Consider the following 22,750-nt stretch of genomic DNA (forward strand, 5'->3'; position numbering starts at 1 on the left):
GGAATAAGCCGCAACATTCGAAGTCTTGGCATTGGAGATTCAAGCACAAGATCACGACTGGAAAAATAATCCAAGCTGCACACTCTCTCTGACGCGACCAACCCTCCCCCCAACGTGCAAAATCGCACAATCCGCCAAATCTATTAGCGCCAGCGACGACAGCACAGGTGTTTTGCGCGAGAGACAGAAGCAATGCCTCCCAAAGCGCAGCCCCCCGCGCAAGTAGCCGGCAAGGCAGCTTCGACTTACCCCCCCAACCAAACGTGCGTGCGCTCCCTAGGTGCGAGGTATGTGGGATGAAGACTGACGATGGGCAGATTATACATCACAAACCTTCCGTCCTCGAAGATCCAGAAATACGACCTCCGCTTATCGCTCTACACACTCTTCTCCACCTACGGCCCTGTCCTCGATGTCGTCGCCATGAAGACTATGAAGATGAGAGGGCAGGCGCATGTTGTTTTCCGTGATGCGCAGACGGCTACGCAGGCTATGCGCGCGCTGAAGGGGTTTGAGTTCTTTGGTTACGAGTTGGTTAGTCGCCCCTGTGTTTCTGGTTGTGTGATTTGAAAGCTCACAAATGGATAGGAAATACAATATGCTAAGTCGAAATCGGATACGATCGCGAAGCTAGACGGAACGTTCCACAAGCCGGCTGCTGCGGCGGGCGAGGTCACGGCGACAGAACTACAGCAGAGTATCTTTAATGCCCCGCCGTCGGCAGCGTTTATGGCTGGGGGTGGAGCGCCGGGCACAGCTGGGGCAGCGGCGTTATTGAAGCCGCCGCCGGCGCTGGGGAGGGATACGGCGATGGAGGATGCGAGGAGTCCTACAACGAGTGTTGCGGGTGAGAAGCGGAAGAGGGACGAGGAGGAAGAGGAGGAGGAGGAGAGTGGGAGCGATGTGGCTATGGAGGAGGATAGCGATGATGATTAGGGGGGTTATCTTCATATATGCATGTATTGCAAGGCGTTTAGGGGGGCGAAGTGGGAATTCTATGGGGTATTGAGACGGGGTATTTGTCTCTGATCTAGACCAGGTCCGTTTGGACTGAAAGGAGGTAATCAAACAACACTGTGAACCTCCATCTCATTGTACTCGCATACAACTTTGCACTGTGACTCGAGACAATAATTAGGACGTATTACTGAATAAATCAATACACTTCCTACCTATTTATAATTCTACCTATCTATCGTCCTTCTCCCTGCCAAGACCGACACTTTTGTGAATTAGCGGAACTACATATTTCCGCCTCCTGCATTGTTGATCCGTGGCCTTGCTGTCTCCCCCGTCTTTTTGCGAGTATCCACAAAACCGGATAACCTGTAGCCCCAGACGCAAAGGCAAGGGGTTCGTTCCAATCTTCTCATCCTGCGCACACGACATCCCCACGATGCTCGCACGACGCCAATGAATGTTCTCGACCCATTCAACCTCCGCCGCTCCCCCGCCTTTGCCATCCTCAGAGGAGCAACCGCACAAACCGCCGCGAACATCACACGCCGCGCCATAGCAGCCAGCGCGACCGCATCACTTCTTCAATCGGGCAGGCGCATCGCAGAGGACATGGCGTTCTCGATACCCAAAAATGTGCCGGCGTTTACGGACCCCCAGAGGGAATTGGAGAATAGGGCTTGGGGCTCGTCAGGGGTGACGGCTAGGTCGTCGGCTGCGGGCCAGGGAAGCGGAATGCAGGATCGTCTTGGAGGCTACTTTGAGAGGAATAAGGATTACTTTGATCAGGGAAGGCAGCTGCCGCTCTACAAGGATAAGCCGTACTCGTCGTCGCGCAGGCGGCGGCCGCTGTGGAAATACAAGCGAGCTTTTGCCCTTATGGGACTGTTTGTCATGTTTGTACTATACCTATTTGGCGTCTGGGGGAACGATGAGGAGAAGAAGACAGTGAAGAAGAAGGGCAAGGAAGGGTGGGGATGGCTGCAGAGCGCGGACAAGAAGGTGGATTGGCCGGAGAGACAGCAGAGGGTGGTGGAGGCGTTCACGCTGAGCTGGGACGCGTATGAGCGGTATGCGTGGGGCTATGACGAGTTCCACCCCGTGTCGAAGAAGGGGAAGCAGATGACGCCGAATGGAATGGGGTGGATTATTGTGGATGCGTTGGATACGCTGATGCTGATGAATTTGACGAGTCGGTTGACGACGGCGAGGAAGTGGATTGGCACGAAGCTGGATTATGATCAGGATCAGGAGGTTAATACTTTTGAGACGACGATACGCATGATTGGTGGGTTGCTGTCGGCGCACTACTTGTCGACGGAGTTTCCAGAGATGGCGCCCATCTCGGACGATGACCCGGGGACTCCTGGGGAGGACCTTTACCTCGAGAAGGCGAAGGACTTGGCGGATAGGGTCATCGGGGCCTTCGAATCCGATTCTGGCGTCCCCTACGCTAGCGTCAACCTAAAAACCATGAAGGGCGTCCCTTCACACGCCGACGGCGGCGCCTCCTCCACCGCCGAAGCCGCCACGCTACAGCTCGAATTCAAGTACCTCTCCAAGCTCACCGGCGAGACATTCTACTGGGAGAAAGCTGAGAAGGTAATACAAGTAATCGACGACAACGGCATGGAGGACGGCCTCGTCCCCATCTTCCTGTACGCGCCCACGGGCGAGTTCCGCGGCGACAACATCCGTCTCGGCAGCCGTGGCGACTCCTACTACGAGTACCTCATCAAGCAGTACCTCCAAACCTCCAAGCAGGAGCCCGTCTACGAGGAGATGTGGGACCAGGCCATCGCAGGCGTCCGCAAGCATCTCATCACGTACTCCACGCCCTCTCAGTTCACCGTCCTCGGCGAGCGCCAGAACGGGCTTAAGGGCGCGCTGACGGGGAAGATGGATCACCTGCTGTGTTTCCTCCCCGGGACCATCGCGCTAGGAGCCACGGGCGGGATTTCGGAAGCGGAAGCTCGTCGTGCGGGATCCTGGGGCGCGAAGCAGGATGAGGATATGAAGTTGGCGCGCGAGCTGATGCATACGTGCTGGGGCATGTACCAGGTGATGGCTACTGGGTTAGCAGCTGAGATTACGCATTTCAACCTCGATTCGCCGCCCTTGCCTGCGTCGGCGCCGCACAAGGCACCGAAGACGTTTGATCCGGCGCCGGAGGCGGAGTGGCGCAAGGACTTTGTGGTGAAGCCGAATGATCGGCATAATCTGCAGCGACCGGAGACGGTCGAGAGTCTGTTCTACATGTGGCGCATTACGGGGGATGAGATGTATAGGGAGTGGGGGTGGGAAATGTTCAAGTCGTTTATGAATCATACGGCTGTGGAGCTGGGGGGAGGGTTTACGTCGTTGAGGAACGCGGATGTGGTGCCGCCCGAGATGGCGGATAATATGGAGAGTTTCTGGCTGGTGAGTCTTCGCGCAATGTGTGGTTTGATGTGTATAGATACTAACATAAGACAGGCTGAGACCCTGAAATACTTCTATCTCCTCTTCGGACCCAACGACGTGTGGCCACTCGACAAGATCGTCATCAACACGGAGGCGCACGCGTTCCCGCGCTTCCAGATGGGGAAGCTGTTCAAGACGGGGTGGCAGCGGAAGCCGAGGGGGAAGGATGGGAATATTGTGAGGGATGCTGTGGTGGAGGCGGCGGCGTCGAAGGGGGCGTAGGGGGGAGAAAAGTATTTGTAGGGTGTAGTATATAGGATAATATTGATGAGTTGGCTTGGTTGAGCTCATTAATTGGGATGTTGATGCTGTGTTTGTCGTGCCCATTCTGTTGACTGTCCTGTTGTCCCTTCACATCTCACGTCGCCGTCATATGCTTCCGATGCACATGCGATACCGGGCTCTCACTTCACTCCCTCCTAGATCGCACCCTCCCCCCTTAAAACTAAGCGTATCCCATTCCAGCCGTCCCTGCATCCACGATAACCTTACTACCAACTACCATACCCCGATGTCTTCACAAAACACCCTCACCACACCCTCACCACGCATCTCCACGGACGATCCATCACACTGTTATAAACGACTTACGTACATCCAACTCCCCCTGCAAGCATAACCCATGAGATCCACTCCAATCAGATAACCGCTAACACTTGCCAGATTAACCCCCACCCCGGCCGATATAGCCGTCCTCCGCTCCTTCGCAGCCATCACAGAAGCCGGCGCCTGCCGCTCGCCGAAGAAGGGACGATGGATGGGGGTGGTGGTTGGCGTGGTGGTGGTTTTACTAGTTTTAGTAGCCATTTTAGCAGATGCACCACCAGCCATTTGCGGGTGCTTAGCAGCCACTTACAGCCTTACCAGCCACGCCTAGAAAATTTATTAGATTTATTAGCCACTTAGAAGCCGTTGCACACCTATCAACTGGTCCACTCTGGCAGCTATCAGCAACTTATTACCCCGCCAGCCATCAGAGCCCCTCACTCAGACCGTCAACAGCCAGGAAATGCGACGGAAAGGGCCATTTATCTCTCCCCAACTAACCACACATACGCCAATTAGCTGGCCGCCATGGGCTCAACCCTGCATCAGACCTAGATCTGACCCTGATATCAGATAGATCTTTACCTACTCCAGTTAAGTATTCTTTCCTGCAGGTGCCCGCGGAAGTGTGTTTGTTGTTTAGTGCACGCCCTTTCGGAGTTCCACCCCATTTTTATTTATCATCCGAACCACACCACAACCTCCAATTGACCCCGCAATCAACGATACACACTACGCTGCAAACTATGCTATCTAAGGTCTACAAGCGTGGGATCTAGAGGCCGGGAGATACCATAAGACATGCCACGCGAGGAGGGGCTCATCCAATCCAATCTGCTGCCGAGTCATAAGTAGGTGCCAGTGGAACGACATCTCGTCTTTCCTTTCTTCTTCTTCTCGTCTTCTTCGATTTCCTCTCTTCCCCTCTTGCGCTGCTGTGCTTGACAACCTCCAATCCCCATCTAAGACACAGGAAGAGCTCCAAGACAAGCTTTAATAGCTTCAAAAAGCTTCACACCCACCACCACCACCCATAATGCACGCCCCAACCTCTCTCTTCCTCCTCTCCCTCCTCCCCTTCGCCCTCGCCGCCGACACCACCCTAGGCATCTACGTCTTTCACCGCCACGGCGACCGCACCTCCAAAGCCTGGACACCCACCCACCTCACCGACCTAGGCTACACCCAAGTCCACGCCGCCGGGTCCTACTTCCGCACCAAATACATCACCGATGCCACCACAGGCATCTCGGGTATCGCGCCCTCCCTAGTCAACCTCGCCCAGCTCGACGTCGAGGCCCCCGTCGACACCGTCCTCCAAGTCTCCGCACAGGGCTTCACCCAAGGTCTCTACCCCCCCGTCGGCCCGACGCTTAACACCCAGACCCTCGCCAACGGCACGAAGATCGAAGCCCCCCTAGACGGCTACCAGCTCATCCCCGTCAACCTCGTCACCTCGGCCTCCAAACCCACCGCCGACTCCGAGAACTCCCCCTGGCTCCAAGGCGCCAGCGGCTGCCCCGCCGCCCTGACCTCCTCAAACGAGTACCTCACCTCCGCCGAGTTCGTCGCGCTCGACAAGAAGACTCGCGCTTTCTACGCCGCGCTCGCCCCCGTCGTCGCTAGCACGTTCGACGCCGACTACCTCACCTTCAAGAACGCATACTCCATCTATGACTACATTAACGTCGCTACCATCAACAACGCCACCATCCCCTCTTCTAACCTCCTCACCAAGGAGGTCCTAAGCCAACTCCGCACCCTAGCCGACGCCCACGAATTCGGCCTCGCCTTCAACGCCTCCTCCCCCATCCGCGCCATCAGCGGCGCTACCCTCGCGGCACAGGTGCTGGAGCACCTCAACGCCACGATCGCATCGAAGGGGAAGAAGAAGCTCGGGATCCAATTCGGCGCCTACGGAACCTTCCTCTCCTTCTTCGGCCTGGCTCAGCTACCGGCTGCGAACAACGATTTCACCGGCGTCGTGGATTATGCTTCTTCCATGACCTTTGAGATGTTCACTTCCAAGACTGTTGCTGCGGGCTCCTTCCCGGCGGAGGAGGATATCAGCGTTCGCTTCATGGCGAGCAATGGATCGGCTGCGTATGTTGGGCAGACAGCCTACCCGCTGTTTGGACAGAAGGAGACCGTCCTCCCTTACAAGACCTTCGTGAGCGAGATGGGCAAATTCGCTATTGGTGACCAGGAGACTTGGTGCAAGTCCTGCGGCAGGACCGATGGGGCCTGCGCGGAGTTCTCTGCCTCCTCGTCGTCGACCGATGCCGGTGCGGGTGCCTCGTCGAGCGATGGGAAGAGTGGAAGCGGTGGACCGATTTCTCTGCCTGTTGCGGGAGTCATTGGAGCGCTGGTTACGTTGGCTGTTGTCCTTGGGCTGCAGGCGCTGGTGATGGTTGCGGGTGGGTTGAGGGTGGTTAGTAAGAAGAGGCTTGGTGGGAGTGGTGGAGGTGGTGGTGGTGGGGAGACGAGCCAGGTGAAGGTTTAAGTGGTGGTTGTTGTGTTGTTTAAAAGGGGTGTGGGAGAGAGATTTAATTAAATATATTGTCATATTGAGTTTGATGCTGGATATTACTTGACGTGCGCTGTTTCAATGCTTGTAAGATGGATGATTGTGAATTACCCGGCCCCAATATCGGGAACAGACAGCTAGACTATCGCTATTTCCCTCGTTCTTACCTTTGTTTTGTTAGATGATTGCTCTTTCCCTCCACAGGCGGCTTGGTCGTTCTATTGTTTACTAGCCGTTCCTTCCCTTTCTTCTAGTTGAGGTAGCTGGTCGTTCTTTCCCTCATTAATAGATGGGTCGTTCTTTCCCTATGTTGTAAAGCGCGCTTTCCCTCAGCAGCTGATCGTTCTTTCCCTCGTAGCTTGCCTTTGTTAGCTGGTCGTTCTTTCCTTCGTTAAGTAGCCGACCGTTTCTTCCATCGTTGGCTTGACTGTTCTTTCCCTTTTTAACTTGTTGCTGGTTCCCTCTGTGAGCGATTACTCTTTCCTCCAGTAGCTAGCCGTTCTTCCGTTCTTCCCTCGTTGGCCATACATGGTTGCTCCTTCCGTCGTTAGTGGATGGTAATTCTTTCCCTTGTTAGCTAATCGTTCCTTCCTTCGTCAGTAAATGGTCGTTCCTTCCCTCGTCAGCTAGTGATTCTTTCCGTCGGCAGATAGCCAGTTGCTCCTTCCCTGACCAGCCTATCAGTCCAGTCATCGTTCCTTCCGTTATTAACCATCGCCAGTTTCTCGTGCCTTCCCTCCCATTTAGCGAATCGTTCCTTCCCTGCCATCCTAGACCTACGAAACGGGTGTACTGGCCGTTCTCTTCGCCTTACGTAAGTTGTCAGCCTAGCTGGTTTGCTATGTACGACGGCATTGCCCATCACTAGCCTTGGAGTGGGATGGATGAAGTGATACGGTAGGAGGGGTCTGTCAACACAACACGTCAACCGTGACAGTTGTCCCCCAGGCAGCCAGACACCCAGACGTGTGACATGAGTGAGATGGAATGCCTTGCACTCCATGTGCGACTGACTGATCTGAGCGCAGAGTCCAGCATCTCAACCGTTGCGGGAGAAAACGGCTGAGGCTGCGTTGGCGCAGATGTAGATGCAAGTAGTAATGTAATGTGTAGTGCAGCAGTAAGGGGGAGGAGCAAGGCTGCCAGGCTGCCATATGCAGGTTCATGGACCTCAACGGGGGAAGAAGAAAGCAGAGGGCTGTCTATCACTCCTGTCTCTCTGTCTCGGTCGATCGATTGATGGGTGCCTGGGGATTGATTAATCACACTGTCTGCTGTCCTCCTTGTATCACTCCCCTCCATTCCTAGCTGCTGGCTTCACCACACTCCATCTAACCCGGACAACACTCCGCTCCATGCTGTCCTGTACTGGACCTCTTTTGCCTCGCCCTTACATCACCACCCCACCACTCACCACTGCGATCATGTCTCCACATCCCCCTCCCCCTTCCCCTCTCTTTAAACTTGCTTTTCTCCCGTTTCACCAACCACCCCCCCATAGCCTTCTTCCACCGCCCTTCTCGAAGCCGTGAGTGCCGCGTTAGCGTAAGATGAGGCGGACTGGGTGGGGAATAGGCGGGGTTTTGGGGGTTGGTGGTGGTGGTGGTGGTGAGCCTTGGGGCTGGGGCGTGCGGCTGGAGTGGAGGGGTAGGGGGGGTAAGGTGGCTGTGCGGGGATTGTTTGTGTGAGGACGGTTGTGGTTGTGGTGGTTGGAAATCGGGTGTGGAAGTGGCTGGTGGAGATGTGGTGGTTGAAAGAGTGGTAAGGTCGTGAGATGGGAAAGTTGGTAGGGATAGTTAGTGGGATTGCTGCCTGGATGAGGGGATAAGAGTCGAGAGAGTTGTTGTTGAGGTCGAAGTGGGAGGGAGAGTGAGAGATGTGCGATGGATGGAAAGAGTACATCGGACTGCACTGTAATTGTATGGCGCAGCAAGTACCATACAACCAAATAATCATGATCTCCAAGTAGCGCCTGTCAGTGTGGGTGGTGTACTGTCAAACGTCAAACCCACGGCCCGGCGACGGCCCTGACATGACTCGCACCAAGACAATGATGTGATGTTTCACTGAAACGTAAAAAGGGCTGACTGACTCTAATCCACAATGCAGTGTCCACAATCCAATCCACACCACACTGCGACCGACGGCATCGCGGGACCAGGAACAAGGGACAAAGGGGACCATTGAGCCCTGAACCACGAAAACCGCGAACCACGAAACAACAAACCATCGAACCCTCGTCGTCGAGCAACAACAACACATGGAGAGGCACATATGGGATAGCATATCTAGCATCCCCGCAGCGCATCTGCACCTGCATCAACACCTCCTCCTCTCCTGCACGTCCACCTGCACCGCCTCTAACGAGGCTTGATCATCGGCGCTGTCTAGACGACAAGACAAGTGAGTGGCCCAGTGCACTGCTGAGCTGTCTAGTTCTGGCGGAATGTTCTGGCGGAATGTCTGGGCCGGCGGAGGCTGTGTCGGCCTTGGACAGGGCAGGGTTTTCGGTGAGACTTTGTAGACGGCCAGGCAGTGGAGACGGCCAGCTGCTGGGTGCTAAGAGGTGCTAAAGAGGTGGAGGAGGACTGAACTGCTGAGCCAGTTAGCCTTTGCGCACGAGGCTGAGGGCGTAGAGTGCCTTTCCTGCCCTGCCGAGGTGGGGGGGGAGACGGGGGGAGACGGGGGAATGAGAAGAAGGTGCTTACGGTACTTGGGGCAACAGCACGATATAGACAAATGGATCATGATATTGGCTCATTCATGGATCAATAATGGTCAATCATGGGTCAATCGATAAACCGACGAGGCTGTGTTGCGATGGGGAAGGTGCGAGAGTGAACTGTATGGTGGATATTCGCTCTAGAGTATAATATTGCTTCTTGCTTCTTACCTCTAGGTAGACTGATGCCATGGGGATACTATGCAGTTGTACCTTCTGCCTGTCCTATCTACATGTACCTCTTGTCCTTGCTTACTAGCTCTACCACACCACACTTTAGACACTAGGTACACTCTCCCACGACAGCTCTCAGGTACCCTAACACATTATCCCCACCCACCATCATCACCATCTCCTCCTCCTCCACTTACTTGCACCACAACCACAGCATTATCGCTTAAGCGCGCCGCGCCCTGTACTCACTTCGCGCCCTGTCCCATCGCAGCAGCCACCTAGCCAGCCAGCCGCATCTAACCTCCCACCTTCAACGTCCACTTCCACTCCCATTCCACTTCAACCTCCTCCATATCCACCTCTCCACCTTCTCCAACTAAAAAAAACACTCTCCTCCATTGTACACGACGCCATCTGCGCATAACCACACGTGAAGCTATATACTCCAGTCCACTCTTCGACTCCAACTTCGACTCCAACTCCACTACCCGCCGCGCGCAGGGCGCCAGCTCATCTCAAGGCTGCGAAACCATGTGCACCACCCCCACCGCTCTCTGACCTCCGCGCATAAACCCCAAAGACGGATCTATATACAGCCCGTCCCGCCGTCCACCTTCTTTCCCCTCCGCGAAGAATGTCCTCCAGTGTCGCCTCAGGCGCAACCCCCTCGCCCTCCATCGACCCGCGCCAGCTCGACGGCTCCTCGCCAGACTACCCTCACCATGCCCCGGCCGCGCCCCTAGACGCCGCATACCTCTCCTCCTACCAATACCAGCACTACAGTAGCTCCTCGAGCCCCTCCGCTCTCACCCCAGGCAACCCCGTCTCCGAGAACAGCGGCTACAGCGAGTTCAGCGACTACGGCGCCGACGAGTTCTTCGGCGTCAACTTTGACGCAGACGGCCAAGATCTCATCATTGGCTCAGACTCCCAGGGACCGTCGCCGCCGCAGACGACAGGACTGGGATTCGACCCGCTCCTGGATAACGAGGCCACGCCTGATACACCCCCAGCTGTGACCGCGCCGCTGATGACGCCCGACCCCACGAGGTCACGGAAATCATCGCCCAACTCCAATCGACCACCCGCAGTGAAGACGTTTATCCCCCGCGTCTCTGCGCCAGAAGACGGGCTGAACAGCGCATCCTCGCCGTCCTCCTTCAACCTCTCCGTTAACACGGCGGAGCAACAGGCAACCCCTGATATGAGCGGCAACACGAGCCACACCAGCGCCGAGGGCGTCCCAAATAGCATGGGTGCCTTTGCTGGGCACAGTCCCCGTGTGACCCTGACCACGTGGAACAGCACCGAGGAGCGCGAGCTCTCTACTGACCCGGAGGATCAGGGCACTACAGTCGGTGCTGCGAGCGAGCGGGGACTGCAGGGCTACTTCGCCCCGCGCGATGCGGAGCACTCGAGCGCCTACAACATCCAGATCTCCGTCGCGAAGAGTTCGAATGGGTCCTCGGTCGACGACGATGAAGATGAAGGGGGCGCGCGCAGGGGCTTCGATCCGGTGCGCCGCAAGTCCTTCTCGGATGCCGAGATACCGAACTTCAAGGATAGAGCGCGCAGCGAGGAGATCGAGGCCAAGAGGCGCGAAGTAGAAGAGTGGCGGTCCCAGGCAGGCGACAGCTCGGATGAGCAGGACGATAGCCCGACGCGCCCGCCACTTTCTGGCCTTTCGGCCCCAGCGCCTAATCGCGGGAGATCCCTGAGCACGGGCGCAGTGCCACATAGCCAGAACTCACCGCGTGGATTTTCGTCGTGGGCACCGGAGCCGCCGCATATCCAGACCTCGGCCCTAGACGCCGAGGCAGAGGAGGACAATATCAGGCCCGTGTCGCCGACGGCGAGTATCCGCGAGAACAGGTTACAGGATGGGCAGACCTACTTTAATAAGGGGGCGTCTAATATCACGGATGAGGATGTGATACTGATGCAGCAGTCGCGGCACTTTAGTGATGCGGCAACTTTTCCGAATATCGTAAGCCCGTCGATTGAAGGGAAGGGCACTTCGGCGAAGGAGATGATGGAGAAGTGGAACGCAGCTGCGGACTCGTTCTCCATCATCTCGCGCTCCGCGACGTGGGGCACGCGACGGCGTCGACTCAGTGCGCCGAGCGTCAAGGAGATCGAGGCCATCACGAGCGGAGGTTTACTGAAGCGGCTGTCCTTTGGCAAAGGGAACGAGAAGAAACCCGGTATCCTTAGCACGATAAACAACGCATTCGGGAACGTCGTACGGAAGAAGAGCGTGGGTGAGCCCGGGAAGCTGAAGCGCAACCGGAATATCGACGCTGTCGACCGTGGCCGCCCTCCGTCGTCGCCACTAGGCAAGAAGGAGAATAACACGACCAGTACGCTCGCGCCGCCTCGATCGCCTAGTGGCACCAGGGTACGGCCGCAGTCGCCGCGCCTGACTACGAGTTTTGGGAGGGAGTTGACGCCTGGGGATGGCGGCCATAGCCGGCGCGCGTCAGTAGGAAGCACGAACTCGGTTGGCGGCTTCTTCACTGGCGTGGGCAATGCCATCCGACGCAGTAGGAGTAAGAGTGAGCTCAGCACCGAGGCTGGGCTGACGGGTATAGCAGGCCAGTGGATGAAGATGGGCGGTCCGCCGGTGCCTACTCTCACCTCGCCACCTATTGATGCCGATGAGGAGTATGGGTTAATTGACGACCAGCCGATGCATGATGTGAGCGATATGGATTTGGATGCTGATGATGATGATGATGATGACCTTGCCGACGATGGCGACTTGCAATTTGACCTTGATACCCCTATTGTAGCTACGATGGACGGCTTTCGCGACCATGTGCGCAAACTCAACCCGATGATGGAGCCAGGATACCTTGTGGACCGCCTCGCACACCAGCAGATGGTGCGGTATAAGTGCCTGCTTGGATGGCGCATCAAGCACCAAGGCGCTATCAGCGACCGTGCCTGCAATGCTCAAGAATTCTGCCTGTCTATGGGCGGCGCGACCAAGTACTACGAGGCCAAGGCGAAGGGCCGCGCGGGAGCCAACAAGGCCCTACCTATCGACGGCGACGGGTCAGACTCGAACCCCGAGAATGCGCTCGGCGCGGAGAGCTTCCCTGACGGGGTGCCGAAACCGCCCGCCCTCTCGCTCCCGGCCGAGTTCGAGTGCCAGCTCTGCTTCAAGGTGAAGAAGTTCCTGAAGCCATCGGATTGGACGAAGCACGTCCACGAAGACGTGCAGCCCTTCACGTGCACATATCCCTCATGCCGCGAGCCTAAGTCGTTTAAGCGCAAGGCGGACTGGGTGAGGCACGAGAACGAGCGGCATCGACACCTGGAGTGGTGGACGTGCCAGATCGAAGACTGCAGCCACAAGTGCTACCGCAAAGACAACTTCCTGCAACATCTCGTGCGCGAGCACAAGCTCCCCGAGCCAAAGACCAAGTCCAAGGCTGCCATCCGGCGCGCTACCGGCGTCGAAGAGGAAGTCTGGGCGCGAGTCGCAGAGTGCCACCACGAGACCCTCGTGCGGCCCGTCGACGAACCGTGTAAATTCTGCGGCAAGGCGTTTGCGAGCTGGAAGAAACTCACCGTGCATCTGGGGAAGCACATGGAGCAGCTATCCCTACCCGTGCTGCGCCTCGTCGACCAGAGAACCGTAGACGCCAACACTATCATCTCCCCCGTCGAGGCGCTGCCGGTGCGCAACCACCACCCTCTCACGCCTACGGGTCCGCAATCCGGTGGGCCGGGGGGGAATAACCTCTACCACGGCCAGGGCATCTCGCCGCCTTTCGCGCACTTCCCGCCTGGTATGGCTGGGTTCCCGCAGAACGGCGTGCGGGGGATTCCTGATTACGGCGGTGAGGGGATGTATCCCAACCCCCAGGCGCAGAATATGGCGTATGCCGGCGCCAATGGGGGAGGGTATGCATATGGCGATAACGCGGGGATGCAGGCACATCACCATATGCAGCAGCAGCATATGCAGCAACAACAGCAACAGCAGGCTGACCTCCTCCGCTCAGCGACCACGTATAATGGCCTCACACCCCTTGAACACACGCCCCTAGTCGACCAATCCGGATTCCCGTCGTATAGCCCACACTCCGTCACCCCAGGGGGTGGGTACGCGTACACCTCCGCATCGGATATCTCGCCCACTCCTGCTGCGTACCCGCCCGGGACGGGGGGCCAGGGGTTTGGGTTCGTTCAGCAGCAGCAGCAGCATTTAACGCCTGAACCGTATATGCCTGCGGAGTATGGTGGGGGAGCGGGGATGGGTGATAGTTTTGGCCTCGGTGTTGGTGTGACGGGGGGTGGGTACGGGGGGATGTCGCACCACGGCCTCCCCTTCTCTGCAGGGGGGCAGCAGATGAAGGTTGAGCAGACGAGCCCGTTTAGTGGTGCTTCTTCGTCGACGACGTCGCGCGGGTTTAATGGCGGGGGCGGTGGTGGATTAGGGGTTGAAGGGCTAGGCGTGGCGGGGATGGGGATGGTGAGGGATCGGAGCGGGAGTGGCGGGAGGCAGATGGCGCAGCAGGGGGGGTTGCAGTTGCAGATGCAGGGTTTGGTGCCAGGACAGCAAGGGGGACAGGGGGGGACGAGTCCGTATAGTGCGGGGAGTTCGGCGGGGGGGATGGGGCATCAGGGGGTCCAGGGGCAGGGACAGTTTGGGGGTGTGATGGGAGGACAGATGCAGGGCCAGCAGATGGGACAGTTGGGCCACCAGGGGGGGTATGCGGATGAGTATTATGGGGGGATGTAGATGTGATGGCTGCTAGTTGTCGCTCTTGAAGACTTTCTCTGTTGGGGTTTAATTTTTTGGATTGCGATTTTGGCGGGTGGTTGATACACTTTTTTTTTTTGGAAATATTTAGGGGGGTGTAGGAAGGGGTTTCGGCGCCTTCGTCATTTTTTTTATATTTTTTCTCGATTTTATTGGCGCGCGGTGGTGGGAGAGGGGGGCTTTTTTTTAAAGGGGGGGGTCGAACGAAGGTGGGGTGATGAGTGGGGGTGGTGAGGTGGGAGGGGAGGGGTAAAGGGGTATATAGAAGATTTATTTGTTCTATCTATTGAAGTTGATTTTATATATTTTGTGGTATTGTGTGGTATTTGTTTGATGTGCTGGTTTTAGGAAGGGAGGTGTAGTAGAGTGGGTGGAGAGGGATGGGACGGGGTGAAGTGGTTGAGTGTATGTGGTATGGAAGAGTTGGGGAATAAGGGGCGGGAGGATTGGTATGTGTTTGGCTGGTTGGAGGTGGGGGTGGCGAATCAAGCATATATATATTGATCTATAGACGCGAAATCGCCACTTCTAGCTAAATATATGGAATGATTGCACTACATGGAATGATTGCACTGCATGTGCTGGACGGAACATCTGTTTGGTTTTACAATCTCGTTGGCCTGTACCGACGAACAGTTTCATTTATATCAGAGTCTCAGCCAAGACGACGATGCCACTACTCTCCCACAAGCCGCCTTAGATCACCTACCTAAGGGAGGGCGCATTCAGTTGATGGTTGAGATAACTTTATGCGAAAGCAGACAAGGACCATTTTGTGGACGCAGGCTTGAAGCCGAGTAAGGAAGTTCTTCTCTGAATATGTATCTCACTCGTTGATCGTTGTTGCTGTCGTTACTCTTGTTGCCGTTGTTGTTGGCCCTTCTTGCTATCGTTTGGCTGTTCTTGTCGTTGTTGGACTATTCTTGCCGTTGTTGATATAATTCTTACTATTGTTGGTCGTTTTTTGCCCTGTTGGTTGTTCATCGGATAGCAATGTTACTGGTGCTGCGTAATCGCTCACTTCTTTCTCATTCTTTCCGCAGCGTCTGGACTTTGTTTGCTTCCTTCTTCTAATGTATTTGGCGCGGAGCATTGGTTCTCAGGAGCTTTATAGAGACATACCTCTATCTATTCCATCTACTCTGCATCCATCTCTTCCATCTCACTGTGATATATATGCCTGAGCTAGTGAGTGTCAATATCATAAACTCTCCTATGAATCACAACATGTCCTGTGGGGGGATTGTGGAATTTTGATATCTCGTGTGAAGATTCCGAGATTAGATGAACTACGAATCACTGAGATGAGACGAGTGTGAAAAAAAGGAATAAAAGTATCATTGATAATTTCTCTCTAGCTCACTCCATTCTCTCACACGGTACTGACCAATACCACCATCGACCCCCCTCCCCTTTATCATTTCAACCCCTTCCCCTTAAATCCTCACAACACTATAACATCCATACCCATACCCATACCCACACCCAAACCTCCCACAATACCCGTTTATCACAACCACAAAAAACACCATCACCAGCATCATCATCAAATACCAAGGGCCCTTTCGCACAATAGCCGAAACAAGACGTTTTGCTGACACTGGGCGCGGGAGAGTTCGCAGATGGCGAGGAGGTAGGATGCGGCGCGGGGCTCTGCGGAAGGGGTAAGGCGCCCATATCAATATCTTCTGTGCTGGGACGCAGAGCTCTCGGCTGGAGGGTGTATGTTTCTCCTCGATCTTGTGTCCCCCATACTCCTCAGTCCCCGTGGTTGATTCCTCCATCCCCTCTCTCCCGCTCCGCCTCCGATGTTTCTTGCGTTTTCCCATCCGCGCGCTGCCTGTCTTTGACGGGGCGGGGACAGGGCCGTTGTGGAAGCGGCTCTGGGCGAGGTGTGTGGCGAGGGCGTGGTGGTTGAGGAAGCTGCGGTGGCAGGGGTCGCAGTCGGGGTGGGACTCACACCGGCGGATGTGGGAGCGGAGGGCGAGGCGGGTTGGGAAGGTGAGGGTGCAGGGGGAGCACGAAGTTTGGGGCGGCATGGTTTGTTCCGTTTTTTTTTTGGTTTTGTTTTTGGAAAGGTGAATGGAATGATAGCTCTAGGGGCTCTGATGAGGTTAGAGGGCGGGGAGTGGACGGTTGATGTATGTTTCTGTTTTAGAAACGGGAGGGCCGATGGAGTGCTGATTCTTGTTTGAGGAAGAGACGGGAATGTTCTGTACGTAGCATGGAACGAGAAGCAGTGACGGGATAATGGAAATAAAATAAAAAACGACTTGGGATTTGCAGCGGATGGTTTCAGGATCTCTTCATTGGGGCCCTTTGTTCTTGCTGTTTCGGGGTTTTGGAATGCGATATTCTGGCGTGTATTCTGAACTCATTCTGTTTCTGGTCGTCCGGTTTACGCCTGCTCATATAGTAGATTAGGCCCTTTTAAGACGACTAGTTTTCCTTGTTAGCCAACAAAGATTTTGTCGAAGGCCGTTCCCACCGCACAACATGCTGTCCTTCAAATATGGCATTTTTTGCTTTTTTTATATGTCTAACACCACCCTCGATGTTGTAAGCCCTATCGCGAGACGTATAAAGAACTGGGGTCTGAGGTGGAAATCCCGGCCAATCCAGCTGGGATGTTGCGTTGACAGGTCCATTCTGTGCCTTCGAACGTCTTCCTGCCGCCCACTCTGCGAGGAAGCTCCTAATTTCCTTGATTCCACCGTTACCTGCTTCGATGGGTATTTTCACGTCCCATTCTGCCATTTCCTCTATAGCCTTGACGTCTTGGTCCCAGCTTGCAATCTCGCGAAAATGAACATCCAGAGTGAGAATCTCGTATATGGTAAAGATAACCTGATCAATGTCGTTGCGGTAGATGTCCACGCTCGGGCTACCAATTTTTGCAGCGAACTCGAAATCGAAGAGCCGGATTTTCCCAGTGACTGGGTCAACCACAATGTTGCGCCCCGCGATATCCTGATGATAGATGCCGAACTTGAAATGCAACTCATCCACGAGAGACGTAAGTTGCTGCAACCAAGCGAAGCGGAACGGGCGCGTTTTGTTTTCATCAAAGGTCCCACCAGGTATGAAAGGGACGGTAAATCCTAGGATTCGTGGCTCAACATCGTCTAACACGATACGTCCGAATGGAACGATCAATTCGTGTTTCGGGAGAGCCATCATAATTTGCAATTCATTCCATATACGATCCAAATGAATATATATCATTGAGTACTTAAAGATGCCGAGCTGGCTTTTTCCGGGGCCATCTTCGTACCGCACCATATCAACTGAATGGCCTACCCTGTCGACCTCCTCCATCTGGGTGCGCATCAAAGTCGTGTGGCCATTTGGCACATCTCGGGGGTCATATCGAGGGTAGTGAACGAACCATGCCGCCTCATCATTTGGGTGTGAAGAAATAGAGACGATATCTCCTTCGTCAGACACTGTGATCTTATGCACAGCAGGGTCAAGCTGGTCAATGTGTCGGCGGAGTATCTTAATCGCATCCGGATCCCGAGGCACCGCTTTTGGTGATCCGGTAACTGTTACCCAGCGTCTCTGGTCACAATCAAGGATATGCCACGAGTAAGGGCCGCCATTAGGTTTATCTTCATATGGGCTCCAAAATCTATAGGTGGGGTCGATCATGCTGTAGGTATAGTGTGAATATAATAGCATATAACGATAATTGCTGTTGAAAAGTGTACTTCAAATCGATTCAACATAGCTCATCTTTAAGTAGATGGCAGAACAAGGCTTTTGAAGTACGAGGGAATATCGAGTCTTTCTTTATGTGCTATGAGTAGGGGGTGGTAGAGCATGTTCATACCGTCCGAGGAATGAAAATCGTCGACGCATACGGATGAAGAGACAAACGAAACTTGCGTATAAAGAGGGAAGATCGAGCCTTTACATTCTTTATCTTGCGGAGTAATAAGGCGACTATCTATTCCCAGTGTATTGAAGCCGTCGAAGTCGACGCATGCAGCCATACCATAGGGGCGAACAAAGAAATAGAGAGAGACCGACGGAAATATAGTCAGCAGCACTATTTCCAGCGATGCCATGATGTTTCCATGCCAGTGCTTGTTAGTGGTGTCATGAAGCCCCTACATATATATGAAATACACTTGATAGTTCGAGAACCTTTCGACACCTATCGACGAGGGCGGTGCCTTGGTGCCTGCAACATCGCTAACACTTGCCATTGTACTATGAAACAACGCTTGATGTGCCATAAAATACTTAAAAAAGACATGTGCCTTCTCCAGTGTAGCTCTTCAGTGTACCTCTCCAGTCCGGTCGTGTTTCCCAAGATACTATTACGTGGCTGCTCCCAAAGAAAACGACAAACAAACTCCAAATGTCTCAGATAGCCCCTGGAAAAACCGGCCAGGATTTGTCAAACCACTTGGTTATAAACCCGGTAACAAATTGCTGCTGTGGCCATTACGCTTATTACTCGGCAATTTGTGGTCACCAATATCAGATGATATCTCATCAATGCGGGAAGGTTACCGGTCCATCACTACATGCCGTATTTTGCAGGACTCCAGCCCCGATACATATCATACAAGGTGTTAAGGTTGACGCAAGTTGCCCGCTATGCTGAGCCTCCTCGCAAGTCAAAGAACCAGTCAAGCCAGTTTGTTTGGTCTGTTGGAGCTGAAAAGAGCTTGGATGAGCTTGATCACCGGAGGTAACGACTGTTTCCTTACTGTTCGCTTCTGGCATCTCACCTCTCAGCATCTGACACACGCAAAGCAGACGCCTCCATCATCGCCCTCTTCACTATCCAGTCCATGCTCTGTTCCGTTCCTGTCGCCAGTTTTGCTGTTACATTTTTCCCACTCGCGTCAAGTTTGACTGGCGATCCGCTGTTTGTGCGTTTCGGATTGGCAGTTATCATATCTCAAGTTCTATGCCTCGGCGGGAAAGGACATAGGCTATGAGCCCCATTACATCAGAAAATGGTTGGCAGAGGCTAACAACAACACGTTCTGGCAAGGGACGATTCTGGGAAGGGACGATTCTGGGAAGGGACGATTCTGGCAAGGGACGATTCTGGCAAGGGACGATTCTGGGAAGGGACGATTCTGGGAAGGGACGATTCTGGCAAGGAATGAGATGGTTATGCTTTACATTAGCAATTAAATGCCAATCCCTCTATAACTACTGCTACTACCGGCAAAAAAACCCCCCTGACGGCTTTCCTCCTCGTGAATATATACAAGCTAGTTTTTGCTACTCCTTTCTTTCACTGCTCTAAAAAAAAGCATTTGTGATCATTGTAGTACCAGTCGTATGCAGTGATTGGAATGAGAGTAACAGGGACAGTAAGACTACCTGCTTACAACCCCCACCCCCCCCCCCCTTTTTTCTACCCATCAACATCCCCCCACCCATTCAAGCTCAGGCTCCCAGTGCTATCACCGTCCTCCCCAACCTCAGACACCGAGGTAGCCAAATACGAACACCCTCCCCGAGCGCGAGCAATTACGAATGAGGTACCGGATATGTGCGAAGACGAGTTGTATGGATAAAAGACTAAAGTGCCCATACTTGCTTGTCCTGATAGTTATATTTATGTATGCTTTGGGTTTGAATATTGTGAATATTATCCTTTCGTCTTGAAGTCTCACATTTACCCTCTTCTTTCCCCTAACATAGCGATGAATGGCCGGCTACAACAAAGGTTTAAACTTTAAATAACGGTAATAAATAGCTTTATATTAACAGTTATAACAATCGCCGTGGTCATTACTTATTCCCTACCCCAAACGCCGTATACCGGCCCCGACCACGCCCCCAAAAAAGATATCGCTTCCACCCCAAAAAACATAATCCATAAAATCCCACACCAACCCCCCTTTTGAGGAGGTCCTTCAGCAAATAACATGATAAACCCTCTTCCACCTCGGCCACTCCTCCCTCTCCGCCCTCTCCGCCTTCAACATCTCCGCCAAATTCAACTCCCTAATCCCCGTCTTAAGATCCATCTCATGACACCTCCACACCTTCGTCCCATACGTCCACTTATACCCCACAAACATCACAATCACAATCGGCGCCGCCAGGTAACCCAGGAAGAAATTCCGCACCTGCGCGGCCATCGTCATGTTACCGTAGCCCACCGGCCATCCCCCGGTCCAGAATTGCGCCACGAGAACGAGGCAGTTGAAGATGAAGCCGATCCAACTCCCCACCACCCCGGGCTGGGATACAAACGCCAACTCGTCGAGCGAGTGTCCCTGGATGCGCCAGGCGCGGCGGAAGCGGATGTGAGCGAGGCAGATGGAAGCCCAAGTGAAGATCGAGCTGAGTCCCGAGAGGGCAAGCATCCAACTCAGAACCGCGTTCTGCTGATCGGAGTTAGCAGCGTAGGCGATGAAGCCGAGGGCAGAGGAGGCGCAGATAGCGACCACAGGGCGGCCCTTGCGATCTACGTAGCCGAGGATCTTGGGAGCTTGTCCCTGGTCAGCGAGTGCGGCGAGGGTGCGTGAGGAGCCGAAGACGGAGGAGTTTCCGACGGAGAGGACGGCGATGAGGATTACAGCGTTCATTACCGAGGGGAGGACAGCGATGCCAGCGTCTTCGATGGCGATGACGAAGGGGCTGGAGGCACTGTCGCCGCGGTTTTGGTTGCTGGTGAGGAGGCGGGGGTCGTTGTAGGGGACGAGGAGGCCGACGAGGGTCAGGCTGACGATATAGAAGAGGGTGATGCGCCAGAAGACCTGCTTGATGGCTGTGGGGAGGGATTTTCGAGGGTTGGCGGTCTCGGCGGCGGCGAGGCCGACGAGTTCGGTGCCGGCGAAGGCGAAGGCCGCGTTGACGAAGACGGAGCAGAGGCCCTTGAAGCCGTCGCGGAATGGGCCGGGGTCGACCCAGAATTTGCCGCCGATGTAGCCGGTGGTGGGTCCGCCGACGCAGTTGATGATGATGCCGAGGAGGATGAAGCCGATTACGGCGATGACTTTGACGATGGAGAAGAAGAATTCGGCTTCTCCGTAGCCTTTAACGCCGAATAGATTGATACTGATGATGAGGAGTAGGAACACCGTCACAAATACCGAGGGATTGATACTCTTATTCCAAAACTCTATCGTTATCGTAGCTGCAATAATTTCCACCGGAAGGATAATAAGCCATTGCATAGCATAGCTGCTTCAATCAGTAAAAACTCATAGGAGGCGAACAAGAGGTAACTCACTTCCAACCCATAGCAAACCCCCAAGCCGGATCAAGAAATCTCGACGAGTACGCTGAGAAAGACCCCGAAACAGGATACAACACAGCCATCTCGCCCAGCGCATGAACCGTGCAGTAAAGCATACACCCCGTCAACAGAAACGAGATAAGCAGCGACGCCGGGCCACCCGCATTGAGCGAGCGCCCCGACGCCACGAACAATCCCGTCCCAATACTCCCACCAATAGCAATCATCTGCAGATGCCTCCCCTTCAGCTTCCTCGCCAGCCTCGTATTCGCCGTCCGCAATATGGCCTGGTTCGGGTCGTAGACCCAGTCCTGGTGATCGACATCGCCGAGGTCGCCGAGAGGGTCGATGATATGCCGGTTCGGGTCGCGGCGGAAGCTGTCGATGAAGTGGTGGGGGAGGGAGCGGCGGCGGGGTTTCTCGTAGAAAGGCTCGCCGTTGAAGGAGCCGGGGGTGTCGTAGAAGCCGGGGGAGTTGGAGGTTAGGGAGGGGTTGGAGCCCTCGCCCTCTTTGGGGTCGGAGTGGTTGGGTAGGAGGCCTCGCATGGTGGCGGAGCTGCGATTACGAGGTCGTGTGAGTGGTGATAGTTCCTTTGGGGAGTCGTGAGGGGGTTGGTGGTTTACTCATATGAAGCTTGAGGCGGTAGGTGGGCGGTCGGGCTGTGGCAAGTGCGGGGAGTGAAGTATGTGATGTCGGTGTATATACAATCCAAATAAATGGCGAATATGATAGACGGAGAGTTCGAGAGCGAGGACGGCGTGTATTGACGCTTATCAGTCACCGCTTGGGCATGAAACCCTTGCGGGAGACTCGACGCGGGTTGTACAAGGCGAACTCAGAGAGGATCGGATAGCGTATGCTGCGAGTGTAGAGAGGGAGACCGAGGGAGGGCAGACATCGACAGAGTGCGCAGAGGTGGCGTATGGGTATAGCGACCGATGAAGCAGCAGAGATACGCACGGCAATAAGGATTGAAGGACGGCGATAGCAGAGAGGTTGTTGACGGTAGACTGGTTCAGTAGTAGTAGTAGTACGGCTACAGTAGTGCATTGTACCGCGGTGGATAACCAAAAGTATCTTTGAGGCGCGGGAAGTGTGGTGTGCGACAAGTTGGAGCGGGCGAAGCTAGGGAAGAGAAGACCCACTTTAATACCCTCAATGGCCCCAAGGGTCGAGATAAAGCGATAAAAGCCATAAAAGCCCAGATATGACGTTAGCGAGCATGGGACCCGCTTATTTTTGTGCTGGCGATTAGAAATGAACGGCTGTGATTGGCTGAATCCCCTTTTCCCCAGCTTCCATTTTTACGTGTCTTACCAATGTTGGGGTGCAGGTATATCAGGCACGTGAAAGATGGGGTCCAGGGGC

The 22,750-nt window shown here is 54.6% G+C and overlaps 7 protein-coding genes across 7 annotated transcripts; 4 read left to right on the top strand and 3 right to left on the bottom strand.

Annotated features, from left to right (window-relative positions):
* Nucleotides 1-37: 37 nt before the first annotated feature.
* MSL1 (U2 snRNP complex subunit msl1) lies at nt 38-1,141 on the top strand. The gene is made up of 3 exons (XM_018272904.2): nt 38-263; nt 318-534; nt 589-1,141. Exons 1-3 carry the CDS (start codon nt 193-195, stop codon nt 934-936), a joined length of 636 nt encoding a protein of 211 aa, XP_018132586.1. The 5' UTR covers nt 38-192; the 3' UTR covers nt 937-1,141.
* A 170-nt stretch (nt 1,142-1,311) lies between these two features.
* Nucleotides 1,312-3,690, top strand: MNS1 (mannosyl-oligosaccharide alpha-1,2-mannosidase). Its single transcript, XM_018272905.2, has 2 exons — nt 1,312-3,378; nt 3,433-3,690. Exons 1-2 carry the CDS (start codon nt 1,414-1,416, stop codon nt 3,640-3,642), a joined length of 2,175 nt encoding a protein of 724 aa, XP_018132585.1. The 5' UTR covers nt 1,312-1,413; the 3' UTR covers nt 3,643-3,690.
* A 1,114-nt stretch (nt 3,691-4,804) lies between these two features.
* On the top strand, nt 4,805-6,550 carry VE01_03416 (uncharacterized protein). The gene has a single exon (XM_018272906.2). The coding sequence runs from the start codon at nt 5,003-5,005 to the stop codon at nt 6,467-6,469; it is 1,467 nt and encodes a 488-aa protein (XP_018132584.1). The 5' UTR covers nt 4,805-5,002; the 3' UTR covers nt 6,470-6,550.
* Nucleotides 6,551-9,423: 2,873 nt separating this feature from the next.
* On the top strand, nt 9,424-14,335 carry VE01_03417 (uncharacterized protein). Its single transcript, XM_018272907.2, has one exon. It carries the CDS (start codon nt 10,024-10,026, stop codon nt 14,140-14,142), a length of 4,119 nt encoding a protein of 1,372 aa, XP_018132583.1. The 5' UTR covers nt 9,424-10,023; the 3' UTR covers nt 14,143-14,335.
* Nucleotides 14,336-15,599: 1,264 nt separating this feature from the next.
* VE01_03418 (uncharacterized protein) lies at nt 15,600-16,202 on the bottom strand (the record flags this gene model as incomplete). Its single annotated transcript, XM_018272908.1, has 1 exon — nt 15,600-16,202. One exon carries the CDS (start codon nt 16,200-16,202, stop codon nt 15,600-15,602), a length of 603 nt encoding a protein of 200 aa, XP_018132578.1.
* Nucleotides 16,203-16,593: 391 nt separating this feature from the next.
* VE01_03419 (uncharacterized protein) lies at nt 16,594-17,814 on the bottom strand (the record flags this gene model as incomplete). The annotated part of the gene is made up of 2 exons (XM_018272909.1): nt 16,594-16,602; nt 16,708-17,814. 2 exons carry the CDS (start codon nt 17,812-17,814, stop codon nt 16,594-16,596), a joined length of 1,116 nt encoding a protein of 371 aa, XP_018132577.1.
* Nucleotides 17,815-19,795: 1,981 nt separating this feature from the next.
* On the bottom strand, nt 19,796-22,467 carry GAP1_1 (glyceraldehyde-3-phosphate dehydrogenase 1). Its single transcript, XM_018272910.2, has 2 exons — nt 21,377-22,467; nt 19,796-21,327 (listed from the first exon to the last, which is right to left on the bottom strand). Exons 1-2 carry the CDS (start codon nt 21,925-21,927, stop codon nt 20,052-20,054), a joined length of 1,827 nt encoding a protein of 608 aa, XP_018132559.1. The 5' UTR covers nt 21,928-22,467; the 3' UTR covers nt 19,796-20,051.
* Nucleotides 22,468-22,750: the final 283 nt, after the last annotated feature.

The sequence above is a fragment of the Pseudogymnoascus verrucosus genome, assembly GCF_001662655.1.
Source record: "Pseudogymnoascus verrucosus strain UAMH 10579 unplaced genomic scaffold scaffold_10, whole genome shotgun sequence".
NCBI classification, from domain to species: domain Eukaryota; kingdom Fungi; phylum Ascomycota; class Leotiomycetes; order Thelebolales; family Thelebolaceae; genus Pseudogymnoascus; species Pseudogymnoascus verrucosus.

Excerpts from the sequence above, each read along its gene's own strand:
- GAP1_1 (XM_018272910.2), bottom strand. The coding sequence starts at position 21,927 with ATGCGAGGCCTCCTACCCAACCACTCCGACCCCAAAGAGGGCGAGGGC. Across the intron at positions 21,328-21,376 it reads GGGTTTGCTATGGGTTGGAA|CTATGCTATGCAATGGCTTA; the intron begins GTGAGTTACCTC and ends TGATTGAAGCAG.
- VE01_03417 (XM_018272907.2), top strand. The coding sequence starts at position 10,024 with ATGTCCTCCAGTGTCGCCTCAGGCGCAACCCCCTCGCCCTCCATCGAC.
- MNS1 (XM_018272905.2), top strand. The coding sequence starts at position 1,414 with ATGAATGTTCTCGACCCATTCAACCTCCGCCGCTCCCCCGCCTTTGCC. Across the intron at positions 3,379-3,432 it reads ATATGGAGAGTTTCTGGCTG|GCTGAGACCCTGAAATACTT; the intron begins GTGAGTCTTCGC and ends AACATAAGACAG.
- VE01_03416 (XM_018272906.2), top strand. The coding sequence starts at position 5,003 with ATGCACGCCCCAACCTCTCTCTTCCTCCTCTCCCTCCTCCCCTTCGCC.
- MSL1 (XM_018272904.2), top strand. The coding sequence starts at position 193 with ATGCCTCCCAAAGCGCAGCCCCCCGCGCAAGTAGCCGGCAAGGCAGCT. Across the intron at positions 264-317 it reads ACTTACCCCCCCAACCAAAC|ATTATACATCACAAACCTTC; the intron begins GTGCGTGCGCTC and ends GACGATGGGCAG. Across the intron at positions 535-588 it reads AGTTCTTTGGTTACGAGTTG|GAAATACAATATGCTAAGTC; the intron begins GTTAGTCGCCCC and ends ACAAATGGATAG.